General features: G+C 38.3%; 1 protein-coding gene across 2 annotated transcripts in view; it reads right to left on the reverse strand.

The window, feature by feature from the left end:
- igsf21a (immunoglobin superfamily, member 21a) overlaps positions 1-15,164 on the reverse strand; it is a 207,543-nt gene that overhangs the window by 105,326 nt on the left and 87,053 nt on the right. For both annotated transcript variants that reach the window (XM_025059949.1, XM_008321031.3), the window contains exon 2: positions 1,541-1,653. In XM_025059949.1, the coding sequence (XP_024915717.1) occupies positions 1,541-1,653 (113 nt within the window). The remainder of the gene's footprint in view (positions 1-1,540; positions 1,654-15,164) is intronic.

The following is a 15,164-nucleotide window of genomic DNA, read 5'->3' on the forward strand; positions in this document are numbered from 1 at the left end:
AGGAGGCACAGTATGTGAAGTACCTGCATGCCTTATCGTGTCGCACCACGCATGCTTATACAGTACATGTCGAAATACTTGTATTTATTTTTACTACATCACCGGTTGTGCTAGTTCTGTCTGGCTCCAGCTTTGTTACATAACTCTGAGTCTCTAAACATGATATTGGAGGATGCAGAGCCACAGATACGTAGTTAGTGCCTTTAGCCCTCTGTCTGACTGGCCATCGATTGAATGAGAGGGTTCCCCATATGAATATCAACACTGTCCCATTTGGACAGTTGGTAAAATGTGGAGTCAGAGGTATTTAGGTAACTAAAAGGAAGGCAGAAAAAACGTTGGCAGCCAGGCCTTGATTTATAATTTATCAATTCCTGTATTGAGCAGAAGCCATCAGAGAGATTTTGGTTACGTCTTCGCTTTCCTCATGAGTACTTAATACAGACAGCTCTATCGTCAACGTGGTTATCCAAACTGTCAGGAGATACTGCAGGGGGAAAAAAAACCTCTGCTCTACCGGGCTGATTAAATGAAATTGCCACAGCGATTGAAATGATCTATGATGCTGAGGTGAAAGTGTAAAGAGACATAAATCTTTTTTTTTCCAGACCTCCAAAGGTCAGAATTTGCTCAAATGTGAACCAGGGGTTTTATTTAAAAGAGAAATAGTATTTATTAAGGAAATGTCCACAATTGTTGAAGCTGTAACCAAGCTGTAAGTATAGTACATTCTGCTTTTTTAGACAATTGATTTCCATTAGCATTCCTCTACGACAGCCTGAATCTATCTATCTATCTCTATAGATAGACTCAAGCACAGACAGGGGGCAATGTTGTGCAGATAACTCGGTTTGTAACAGACTCATAAACGTCTAAAACCACATTATTGATATTCCTTTTGTCTATCTGCACATTTCCTTCCAAGATTTTTCTGCATATTTAAACTTTGATAAAAACATTCATAAGTAGCACTTCAGACTTTGCTGTTCGTGGCACATCGCCATGAAAGTGTGCTCTTGATAGTAGAAGCTTTTTTATTTCACTCTCCAATTCAATTGCTTATGAGAGCCCATTGTTGGAAACAAATTAGTCTGGTGAAGCACAAAGTTTAGACTATGAAACACTCTTTTCCCAAAAAAAAAAAAAAAATCCCATGTATTGCATTCCAAAATCTACAAAGTAATTTTTTTTTCCACGTTCTCCTAGAACAGCAATTTAAATTTTGGCTGCTGTTAAAGCTCACCAACTGAGACATTAATAACTCCTGACTGTGGAGTTGCCAGCTGTGAACTATTAAGAAATAATGGTGATGACCAGCAGATTGAGAAGTCAAAATTCCCAAACAACAACCACTGATGCCTCCCATACAGCTGTCCCAGAAATGGGTTCTTTGCTAACAAGTGCACTCTGACAGTGCTGGCCTGTTGACTCACATAGCAGTAAAAGCAGAGTATTGGCCACAGATTGGTGTGTTTACGGTGCAGGATGAAAGACATAACAGAACTGTATCAAGGAAAACTCACAGGAGACTTTTACTTACCCTGTACCAAACGATTTCTCTGAGCCGTCCATCAGTTTTGAAGTTGCACTTCAGAGTTACGGTCTCTCCGACAACAATGGGAGGCAGGGGCTCTATGGTCACTGTCAAATATCCTGCAACAAAACAAACCAAAGTAGTCTAATTAGAATAAAACAAACACGCTGTGGACATGGTCTGTACTAGGGCTGGGTACTCTTAAGAATCTCAAGATTCCATGTCCATTTAATTAAATATTCATCTAAATCGGGGTGTCAAACTCATTTTGGTTCAGGGGCCACATACAGCCTAGTAAGATTTAGTGTATAAAAAAATCTTCATATTTAATGAAATTTCATTTTACCAAACATCATAAGATGAAATGCTTGTGCTTCTTCTACTTTCAGAATTTATCAAGCAGGCCGGATAGAACCTCCTAGTGGGTCAATTTTGGCCCACGGGCCTTACTAGGAGTGGGTCAATTTTGGCCCACGGGCCTTATGTTTGACACCCCTGATCTAAATGCTTCAATATAGTAATATAGAGAATAATAATTTCATGATAATAATTATCTTATTAGTTTCACTCCCAGATGGTCAGCCATGGTATAACACGTAGCATTTTGAGCAATAAAACATCTGAAAATACTACAACAACACTACTACACTTCTGAATATTGTGTACAAAGGTAAAACAAAAACAAAACACCGTCCCCACTGGCCAGAGGAAAATGTACCGATCAATTCTCAATTCCTTTACTTAGCAGCCATCCGTACTACAAACAAGGCCAAACATCTATAGAAAGGAACGTATACTGAAGTATACAAAAAAGGTACAGAAATAGTTTGAAAAGCAGTGGGAAAATATGATTTAGTTCAAGGCAAATGTCTAAAATCTTTTCATTCTACATTTCTTTTATACATTTTAAAGGACGAAAGAAAACTGATGAAGTTATTTGGGGGGGGGGGTGGTGGTGACAGTACTTAGACAGGGTGACTGTTTCATCCATGTATGTGAATCTATGTATGATTCTATCACAAATAATATTAAATGCATTTAAAAACAGTCTAATGAATATACATATATAAACACATATCTGTATGAACATACATATATGTATTCATACAGATATGTGTTTATATAAAGTATATAAACATATAAATATTTTAACAACACATATTAACACATATACTGTATGTATAGGGATATATACATAAACGTAAATACACATACACATACAGTATGACGTGTGTTCCATTGCAGTTCACCAAGACACCATTATTTCAGAATCTTAATTTCATCACCAGGACAAAGAGACATCCCCTCTCTGGAACACACCAGTCCTGACACTTCATGTCATTAACACGGAGATCTGTGAATCTTACACAAAATCCTTAGCACTTAGGAAACTAAGGGAGAAGAAGTCTGCCCCAATGTCTTTCTATGGTTTGTCTGCAGAAGTGTTGGAGGCTGGAAAAGTACATGAGGAAAGTTCAAACAGCCTCTGCTATACCTGTGGTTTTTCTCCAAGTCTTCAATATTTACTTGGGAAACACAAGCTGTGTGGAATAGCCGTGGTATTTGGACAAAACACAGATAAATGTAATGAAATCCCCACAGTCTCGTCGTGTGGCTGCAGGGATTAATTGTGAACAGTCCATTGACTTTTGGCAAAGAGCAAAAACGCGGCAGTGCCACAGACTTAGACACCCCCCCCCCCCCCCCCCCCCCCCCCCCCCCCCGAGCATGATGGGAGGGTGGAGGTATTTTTAAAAGAGCAATTTACATGGGTTATGCACTTGTGCCAGAGAGGTTCACGTTTCAAATCATCTGTACGAGAAAGTGGAGCAGTCGGAGGCTGCACATACCTCAGACAGTGGGGAGTAATTCCTACACAATTCAATATCCATTTGACGCCAATTAAAGTGCTCCATAAATTAGACACATTTCATTCGCCAATTCGCCGTTGAAATCTTTCCAATGCAGCAATATCTGCTTGGTTCTGCCTGGTGGCCGTGTTAAATGGAGGATGTTATGGGCCATGTGTACGCAGGAGAAACACCAATGTCAATTCAACTCTGAGTGTAAAAATCATGACTGTGAAAATGTAAATGTGTGTTTTTACCCATTTGCCATCACACAACAAGTTATGATATACTTAGACAGCTGCCCCCACACTGCAGTGACGCTTTACAGCACCGAATACTCAAAGATCAGCTCGGCTCAAACAGATAGATGATGAAGTTGACTTCAAACCAAAAATCAAGAGACTATTTTGAAAAGAAAATCCAACAAACATGATTAAAGTTATTTTTCAAGTAAACAATCTGGAGTCAAATCAGGTCTAAAAAGTTCATCCAGCTTCACTCCAAAATAATGGCATTGTCTAAATTAGTAGTAAACATAAGTAGTAGTACTAAATATATCCAAAATAATGAGGAATATATATATATATATACATATATATATATATATATATATATATACATACAGTATATATACAGTATATATACAGTATATATACCTATATGTATATATATGCTTATATACATAAATATCTATACAAACACACACATACATACACACAAACATATATGTATATGTGTATTTATGTATCTCATTGTAGACATATATCTACAGTTCATATTTGAAAATGACTTAATAAAATCACATAACAAAACATCCGAACCAAATAAAATTATATATTATACACTAAGCATTAACATTTCAGAAGGATACTATCGTGGATGTACTTCAAATGCTACAAATGACTGAGGGCTATCACTGGGTTGTAAAATGCTGCATTTTTTGCATTTGACTGACTTCTTTTAATATGACCTGCAACATAGGCCCTTGAAATGGTAACATTTTCCCAAAGCCATGCCCCCCAGTTAACGCCCAGAACATGCTCCTCCCACTGAACTGTATAACAACTGTCAGAAGTCTCCAGTGAAGGGTTGGAGTTCTCCACCGATGGAAGAAGTTCAGTCTAGTTCTTTAACTTGTTCACTTTACAAGACATAAAGAACAGAAGGGAGTGGGGTTGGAGGTATCCACAGACGTCAGGGGCCGGTCACACCCTGGACAGTCCACCAGTTCAACATCACTACACACTCACACTTACTGTGTCAATCTAATAGTAAACTATTACCCTTGAGCCAAATTTGCATTGGCTTGTGGGATCTCAGTACCCATAAAGATTGGGTGAGGACCAGTCATGGACCAATCAAAGCAATGCCATGAAAGCATGTACATTCTGAGTGGCTCTGTGTATAAGCATGTACATTCTGAGTGGCTCTGTGGTAAGAAACCTGAGAACCAACCAGGAATTGAACCAGCAAATCTCTGATATTCTTGCCTTGCAACGAGAGTGCCAACAACTGGTTTTACTGACAACAAGGCTGCTGCGATTACCTCACCCCGAAAAACATCTGCCTGTGTTGAAATTCAGCCAGAGGTGGAGCTGTGTAACAATCCACCATCATTACCAGAGGATATAAGCAAGTGTAGAGTGACCAAAGAGAGCAAAGCATTTAATTGGTTCATATTAGGTAGTTGCAGAAGCAGACAAGGCCTCTGGCTCGTCTTAATCCATCAGAGCTGCTGTTGAAACAACATCTAATGAGAGGGCAAACGATGCTCTCTGCCTTTAATTACATTATTTGGCTGGATGCAATGTAAGGAGAAAGAAAGAGAGAGAGAGAGAGAGAGAGAGAGAGAGAGCAGTGAAGAACAGTGAGGGAAGGAGCAGCCCAAAAATGCTACTGTTATTGCTGTGTAATTTACGTAGTGAGTGTCTATTGGTGAGCATGATGGTGAAACGAAATGTTGCCAGGTTTGAGTTTTTCTACTTTTGAAGAGTGACAGACAGAGCTGACACGCTATGTCTAAACATAATTAAGATACATTTGAAACTAAATAATCCGTGAGGAAACGAAACAAATTTTTGTCCTGAAAAAACTGTATTTTACTTCTTTATTTTGATCTGTATCTATTACTTAATACAGTACGTACACAAATAAGTGAAACAAAAATCTGGTATAATTGAAGAAAACTACCCTGATTCCCAAAACTAACATTTATATGTTGATGTTTCCATCAGAGAATTTAATCTTTGTAAAATATTTGGGAGAATGTCACAGACTTTGTCCCGTCTTAGAACTGAAACACAAAAAATTATCAAATAAATGAAGCTGGATCATAAACCTGTTTCAAGCTTACTTATGTATAACCATTAAGTCTCGCCAAAAACTTCAAAATGTTGATTTTTTTTAACAAGTGGAAAACCCATGAAAAGATAACACAGCTAACAAAGATGAGCTGCATCTTAGCATGATGTTGTTGAACTCAACTAAGTCAAAGTAAATTGAACACAAGGCATGTAAGTGTTGAGGATGCATTGATGTCAATCAAATGAAAGAATCAATTTCCTGTTAAAGCTGGGGTAGGCGGGATCATTACAATGGTCTCATCCATTAACTATGATGCAGACAATGGAGAAAAAGAAATGTCAAAAAAAGTGGGAAAATAAAAAATGTCTGCTGATGAAAGCAGGAAAGACCTTGGCTTATTAAAAAATAGTTTGCTTCTAACGGCAGGCGACTGAATACTGATTTGAAGTACAAGTAGAGATGAAGTAGTGATGAAGTATTCGATTCAAGTGTTCAAACGTTGTATATGGGTCTATTTTTTAATGTGATATAATTAGATACGTGGCATGTCATATATTTTAATTACACTATTCTCAGAGGAAACTATTCACTAAGTGGCAAATTTGAAGTCTTTACAGCCAAATATTATGTAGGCAATTAAATAGTTTTATGGTTTTTTAAATGAATTTCAAACACGACTGAGCAAAATTAAATGGAAGTAAATGTTGTAGTAAAGTCTGATTTTTCTAAAAGAAACAGGAGAAAGTGAGAACACTGAGCAATTTCCTAACTATATATATATATACACACAATAAAATCCAACAGAATCTTTCAAGAAATTCACTTTGGGTTTTTTCAGCATCAACAGTATAAAATAATGGGATTCTTTATTGATAGGACAATCAATCAATTTTGATGTATTTCTCCCTGTGTTTTTTTTAAATGTTGGGCCTAATTTGTCACAATTTTGAGATATTTTTTCCTGCACTTCTGAGATGTTATTATCTGTCTTTTAAGCCATTCTGAGCTTTTCAGACAAAGTGCTCAGAGCACTCGCCGGAGCAATTTGTCTGACAGATTATTGGTCACTGTCATCGAACCGTTTTCTTTCCATGGCAGCGTCATTATGACCATATATCAACTAAACGTTAAAAACAAAACAAAAAAAAAAAAAAAAACCAGAAATAATGGTGTGTCCCCTTATGTAGTGCACTATGTAGGATGTAGGGGGCAGTTTTTGATGCATTTTTACTATAATACCTACTGAAGCTTAATAAACTCCCCTTAGGAAGGGTTATCAGAACCAGTATGGCGGCTACAACTCATGACTGATTAAATGTAAACACAACATTTATCACATACACACAGTATGTATATATACATATACCCATTCACTGCTACAACTACTGGAAAGTTCTCCATCTATAAAGTAGCTAAACTGGCCATTTAGATCTTCAATTGACATTTTTGATTCTATATGATTTTTTTAAATGTACGTTTCCTCAGAAAATTAGCTTTCCCGCAGCAGCCTGGTACACTCTGGAGTCTGGAGTATGGGGCCCAAACCCCATTCACACTGACATTTATATCTGTCTAGGTCAGGCTTGTACAAAGTCTGGCTCGGGGGACAATTGTGGCCAGGAGCCGTCCTAAAATGTGCCACATGATGCACACGAATTTCCGCTTACTAGATTTTTTTTTTCAAACAGATTTAATTTAACTTCTAATATGGCAGAGTGATTTCAGTTTAGAAAAGCCATCCATGAGATGAAGATTATGAGATCAAATGATTTCCTTTTGATGAGTCGAAAAAGTCAGGCAGACTGTTTACATTAGCAGATCTGACCCTCTTTGAAAAACATTTGGATTTAAAGTGAACAATAACCTGATTTCACATGATTATGTCTTTTTTTTTCATGCTTTTCTCTTGATTCTGTGATGCTAACTCCAAACAGAAAAACCATCAATTAGCCCTCAGGGATCGAACTGTTGACTTTCCTGCTGCAAGGCATTTGCCATCACCGTTCCTGACTGTTGTCCCCCCGTGGCTCTTTATCAGTAATATCGTGTTGTGGATGACGTATGATAATCATCATTAGGATGATTTTATCACAGTCAACAAACGAGCCTTGTTGATATTTACTGTGGATAAATGGTCCTGATAAGGAAGCCTGTTTAACCACGTCTGTATTCCCCACCTCAGTGATTTGTATCTTGTTAGCTGAGCTCAAGAAGTCTCGTATGGAGAGCAGAACATCGGGTGTTGATTTATTCCGGACAAGTGCTCAATCTGCACTGGCGTTGAGGAACTAGGCAACTGGTCTACTTTTGTGAACACAGAGCGGGGAGCTTGGTTTTCCAATCAGGGAGATTTACTGGTTAATGAGATGCTTCAGCGACAAGAATATCAACGGGTTACAGTGGATTGCAATCAGGAGGAACCCTATCAGTGGGTCCTTGTTCTAAAGGACTTTGGACGTGGAATTATAATGTAACATTAGACGAGGGAGTTGAAACAAAGCCAGTCTGTCCACATGCAGTCACTCAGAGGGAGTGGAGTGTTTGCGTCACGTGGTCTCAGGTCGTCAGCCCAGTTATTTTATTCAACTTTATTTGTTGATTCTCTCACTTATAGTTCAGTCAGTTCAGATGAGTCTGTTATAAGTATGTATATATATAGATTTGCAAAGGTTTTGTCCAATTGATTACATTTCCTAGGCCAAAGTATACCATAAAGAGAACCATTAACATTAAATGCTTTCCTTTCCAAACTCACTTAGAGGAAATGTATTATTAAACGCAGCTGTGAGACTACAGTGGTAGAAATCCTGTCTATTAAGAGAAGGTTCCCAGTTTCTTGAATCCAAGGTTGGGTTTCATCAGGTATGGCATCCAGCATTAAAAGTCTGCCCAATCACCATGGACACCACCTGTGAGCTGTGAACCCCGATGATGGAACGAGCTGAAAGAATTATTTTATTTTAGCAATTTCAAATACTGTTAAGAGTGCAGCTCCAGTGGGAACAGTCTGACTGAACAGGTCCAGTGGTCTGGCTGCCTAGTGGACCAGGGCTATAGAACACAGGCTGGTTATTATTTCATTTTTTTCTTCCATTACCTCTGCTGTTTACTGTGGTAAATAAAATGCTGGCGCTCTATATTTGTTGAAATTAAATGCAAAAAGGCCTATAGAGTAAATATGCACACTGCCTTAAACTTTTATTTTAATCATCATAGTAGTGAAAGTCAATTAGCAGAAATTTCATTTACTAACTATAGAATTAATACATACATATTTAGGTTGGTTACTAATTTGATAAAGTCTCATTTCATACAAGTATTATCACAATGGTCTACTTATTAAGATAAATTAATGTGGATTCACACACTGACGACCTTGTACCAAAGCTCTTTATATACAGAACATATATGTAGTGAATGTGCTCTGCTCAATATATTTTAAATAAAACAATGAAACTGAATCTGTAAAAGATAGACCGCAGTGACAACAGTCAAGAACGAAAAGGTGTTTCCTCATTACGAAATATCTTTAAAGAAAAATTTAAATGCAAAGTGATGTCATCAAAGTCATTTAAATTGTTAAGACTGGGGAATTAAACCAATGATCTTCATGCTGTAAGGCACATTTTCGAATCACTTCTCTCCTCATGCAGGCTGATAGCCAAAACTCTAACAGGTTTTTTTTCTTCGCTTCTAAAAGCCTCACAAATAATCAGGAGGAAAGAGAAAAACTAAGACCAGATTATGGAGATCATTATATTGAATTATTCGGAACAAGTGCAGCTGTTAGGATTACACTGGTCTCTGCTGTACCTCACTCGACCTAAAAATTGAGGGCGCACTCAGGGCAATCCCTCACTGTGCGCAGCGATCCTTCTGCTCTCATCTGATCTGTTCACACCACTGGAGTTAGCATCAGTTCACTACCGCAGGAGTTTTTGCAATCATTTAAGCCTGATTTATCTCTGTGGCCCTGCTGGTGTCTTCTAGTGCTTCCTGTGTAGCTCTGAGCGGCTGTGACCTCACAGCAAATGGTAATTTCTTCCAAATACATTGATAGCATGGCAGATGAGCCCAGTTGAATAAAACTGCAATGAAATAGCAAAACATGCGAATCATTATTTGCCTGGTATTTTTATTTGCCAAGAAGTCGATGAAAAAAGGGGACGAACCACAAGGGGTGCCTTTTTGGTATCAAATGGTCAGAAATTCTTGTCTAGTCTATGAAAAATCCTCAATTGAGTTATGGATGCCAGATAATTTATGGGCTGTTTATAAATTGTATTATTATTTCAATTTAAAAGATAATAAGTGGTAATAAGGTAAATCACAATACACAGTGGCACATAGGAATGAGGATGCCTTTGATGCTAGCTATTAGCCTGGTCGCCCATCAACGCCCTGGTGGTCAACACAATATCTTTATAATCTTTTTGTTAGGATTGAAACTGAACTATTTAAACTGATCAAATATCAAATATACAGATAGAAACACGTAGAATATACGTAGGAATGATGACAGGTGTGGTTAATAGAATCCCCGCTGACGGCATAATCAATAACGAATTGGTGTGTAGTGTAGTGAATGTTTTGCTTTTTGTCTAAGCTATACAGAACTTTTCACAAAATACCAAAGGAGTGACAACTACGTCTTGTCACACTGCAGTATACTTTATAATATACTAAGACGCATTTCTCTTTAGGATAAAATATTTGAAGCACGTATCAGACTAAAGAGACCACAAATATATATCTATGGGTTTTTTTTAATGCAGTTATTGAATGAAGACAAATGTCTGAACAAAGACTAAGAGCTGCACAAAAGCAGAAGTCCAGACCCCACGGCGGAAAACAAGAAATAAACTAATATCATTGGAATGCACAATTACAGTCATTTATATGGGCAACAGACTATTGTTGGTCTGGTAAACGAGTTTCCCTAATGCTTTTGGATGAACCGTGAGGTAATGAGTAATGCTGTGTTGCTGCAGTAATGACTGACATCAAAACCAATCTCTGAGCTTAATTGAAGCTCATTTACAAATGCAGGCTTTTGCAGCAGGGAGGAAATGGGAGTGGATTTTTATACCGTTGCTAACATTTCCTTTATTTCACCTCACAAACGTATGATCAATCTGCCTCGATGCTTCATTGTAACACGAGTAAATATATTTTTTTTAACAGCTAACAAATGGTGACAACTTATATTTTCTAAGACTTAACTATATGAAAACTAAATTTAAAAATGTGCTGGTCATTTAGGTTTAAATTGTTTCAAATTATTCTGCATTATAGAATGTGCAAAGTGTGATTAAACAGGATCATTCTAAACTGCTGAAACAAGTATTTGAAAAACAAATCAGTAAAATTAAGTGATTGTCATATTCAGTTTGATTTTAACGGGAGCTGATAAAAATATTAGTTTTATATATTTTATATATCAATATCAGTTATTAATTAGCACTAAAGTAAAAAGTAATATGTTACAAATTAAAACCAGGCGTTCAAAGATGTCATGTATGCAGATGATGAACACCTGACACATCTTTCCCAGTTGCAGCTTCACTGTCAGCACCTGCAGTTGTTTGCAAACTCCAGGAGTTGGTGCAACTTCCATTAACAAACCTCACATTATCGTAGAGCTACTTTCCCAGTATTTCCCAGCAGCTGCTGTGAATAGAACTTGCACATCTTGCAACTTTCAAACTGAGCAGATTCTACACGGTGCAGTGAGTGGAAACCTTCTGGTACTACCCTGCAGGGCAAAACATGACTGCTTCAGGTTCTGCCCAAATACAACTAATTGCAACAACAAATACTGAGCATGTTGCAGAAAAGCAGCCCAGGATTTATTTCTTTTTTATCAATCCAAGGAAAAACTACTAATTTGGAAAAGGTTAGATATTGAAATGTTGCCTCAGCAAGTTCATCTCTAGCTATATGCACATATATTCCATTGGCAAAGTTTTTCCAAGTTGTACCTGATGGGTACATGTCAGTGCAGTGCATAGAATAAATAATGGTGCACATGTATTCTGTTGTGTTTTCTAGCTCCTTTCCACTTGACTTTTGGAGCCGTCGGCTGTTTGCTCCAATCAGTCAGTCTGTCAGTTGCAGCAGTAACCAGTAGGCTTGTGGAATGGGTATTTTAAAAAGAGGTAAAAACATATGCTAATTAGCAGCAGTCACAGAGCACGGACCTGGTAATAATTATGCAGATCCACTCATTAGATAATTAGCAGAATATCAACGAGGACAGACAGCTACTTTGGAATTCTGTGCCTCTTTTTTGCCCCTTCATTCTGTCCAGTTCTTTTGACATTTACTCAATAACCACCACAAGATCGATTCTTGTGGTATCAGTTACCGCATTTGTAGTAGTTGTGGAATTCAAACCCGTTAGAAATTAACAGTGCTACATTCGATACTTTTTATACACTCTTTATTTCACCAATTGAAGATTTAAAGTTTGTTATAAATCTAATCTAGTAACCCAAAGGCATTCTTTCAAGAACCAGTGATGCATGAGCTACAGGAGTCACGTGACCGACACATCTGGGACTGTCAGTGATTGACAGCCGCTAATGGTGACCATAAGTTGGCCAGCAACATATATTTTGGCCTCCTTTTGGAACTACCTAGGAAACATAAACAACAGTGAAATACAATGTAATCATTAAGTTAGGTCAGGCTTTATTGAGCTCCAAATGTGTATAATATTATATGATTCTCTGCTTTATTTGTGATTTTATTTTAACAGCATCCCACTGACATCAGGTGTCGCCGGGGATGCATCACATTTAGTCCCAAAGTGGAACTAAGTGATGCCTGGAGACCTCAAACAAAAAAAAATATAATAAATTTAAAGTCATAACGACACATTCCTCCACGAAAGCCACCTGCAAGGCTTTACAAAAATAAATGTCACTTTATATTTCAGACATGAAACCAAACTGGAATTTTAAAATGCATACATTCTACAAAGGTTAAGGATTTGTATAAACAACCTAGAGAAGGAATTTCCATTATCTACAAGACACTGTTTGCTTTCACTTCATGATAAATAAAACAAATCTACTGTTGAGAGGAATTAAATGTCAGTGAGCCTTGGAAATCACAATTCAGTTCTCTTTTTAATAAGATAAACAGGACCGGTGTGTGGTATTAATAAACCCTCAAAGAAGCCACGCTGTTACAGAGGAAGCAAATTGTTCTGCTAACACAGAGACAGACTCCTGATGTTATCCATCACTCCGCATCACCACAGGACATGAGCAACGGCAGGCAGCAGAGGAGAAGAGGAGGGCAACGTAGGAAATGGTCAAACTGAATTTTAAATGGTTGGATTTCAGGTATGTGTCCAGGTTACAAACAGTAAAGCTGTTTTTTTCTGTCATGCAATAAAAAAACTCCAACTGTTCAGATGGATTTTGCTCTTTTAAAAACATATCGCAAGAACAATCTACCACCAACAGCAGCGTTTATTCACACCCTGTTAGAAACAAGAGGCGATCTGTTTGCCATGTTGTGATTTACTTGTTTACAGGATGGAAAATAAAGGGAAGGAATAAATCTTGACCTCAACCAAAGCAGTACTTTCTTCTAAAACATCAAGTGAATCCCATATGTGTGCTACCATAAAAGGAACAGCGAGACAAAGCCAACAACAAAACGACAACAAAAATAGTGGAACCAGAGAGTTCTCTGTCCATCTGTATACACATGATGCATTCAATGACCACGGGAACCAACACGGTCTCGTTTGCAGTCTCTGTCTAGACCTGTTTCTGAGCCCGAGCGTCATCACGACCTGCTGCACCCTCGCTATGTGTGTTATTGTCAGACAAATGTATCTGGAATTAAACTCAACAACCATAGTTGATGTAGGGCACTGATGGGAGAGTGTGGGTTTGAGGCCGATTCACCTACATACATACATGAATGGAACTTTAACTAGTCCTAGTCCTGTTCACTAGAGTGGATTATTGCTGGCCTCCTGTGGTTGTTGGTGTGACCCGTGGTTAGCTCTCATATCAACAGGCCTCGACTGCGACGGTAGAACTGCCATCACTCAGAAGCTAACTGAAAAAAAGGCGATAACAATGAAAACTGGCGTGCCGATTAATCAGCACGGCAACGAGGATTAAAGAACTGCCAGCCCCCGTCTGTGTTACCAACCTACAGTCTGCATGCTTTGTTTCAGCTGCTTTAACCCCTCTCCCCCTGCGCCGTCTCCTAAAACGTGCTTCATCACTTCAACAGAACGGTTCCTCTAACTGATCGACACTACTGGAGAAAAAAAAAAGGTGCAAGACGTCACAAAACTGTACGGAGTGGTACCATTCACCTCTGGGTAAGGACATGAGAATGAATGTGATGTCGGCTTTTTTTTTTTTTTTTTCTTTTTTCGTTCATAATTCAACCTCTACTGTCACACGGAGGAGAGAGAGGACACACCTAAACCTAATTACAAGGGCTGAGGAAAAGGGTGTGGAGGACCGAGGAGGAGAAGGAGGCAACATGACTCCTGATGAAGGAGATACCAAAACAAAACATTCTACTTTCATCTTCAGCCTGTTTTCCTTCTGATAAAATGCCCAGTGGACAGGACCTGGTGTCTCAGATCAGAAACCAATACAACCTCGAACACAGTACCAAAGAACTTTTAACAAGATGGAGAAAAAAAACAAAAAAAAAAAACAATCTGAACATCTTCAGCAGCAGCATAAACAAGAGGAGTGATTATTACTGAGAGTTAAGTGGAGAACAGGTACAACAGATGAACATAAACAGACGGAGTGTCTGCAACAACAGGGAGACGAAGACAGTACATAGAAAGAGACAAGAACAAATGAAGGAACAAGTTCTAATTAAAACAGAAATCGCTAAAGAACAGAACCACAATGAAAACAAGAAAGTAAATATATAAAACAAAAAACAAAAACAAAAAAACAGTGGAACGAGCAGCAGGACAAATTGTGAACCTCAGCAATTTCAAATTGAAGACAAAACAACGCCATACTGTGAAAACACATTGACAGTACTTTTGTGCTGCATGGAATTACGTGTAGTTTTTATTTCTTTGTAACCACATGGTCAACTGTCAACAGGAAACATTCATCACAGGGTGGGGCGGAGTCGTGGGCCAACCTGAATTCAAAATGCTAGAAGAGGAGACAGCTGCCCCAGCCCACATTCTTATGAGAGCGATCTGTGCTTAGGGAGCAGGCTGCTATTCCAAAGCCCCATCTGAAAGCAAATTAAAGAGGATTAGAGGCTGCTACTGCAGCTCCTCTCCTCTCATCTCCTCTCTGTGACGGGGAAATGAGGATTGTGATGGCCAAAAACGTTGACCTTCTCGCTGACCTCCTGTCCCCTCCTGACTCGCTCGGGTGGTATACGTTCAGGGCATGGTATAGATTGTGAATGTATCACAGTGACCGTGAAGTATGAAAGTCAAAAACTCTACATCAGGT

The sequence above is a fragment of the Cynoglossus semilaevis genome, chromosome 11 (assembly GCF_000523025.1).
Source record: "Cynoglossus semilaevis isolate Cse_v1.0 chromosome 11, Cse_v1.0, whole genome shotgun sequence".
In the NCBI taxonomy this organism is placed as follows: Eukaryota; Metazoa; Chordata; class Actinopteri; order Pleuronectiformes; family Cynoglossidae; genus Cynoglossus; species Cynoglossus semilaevis.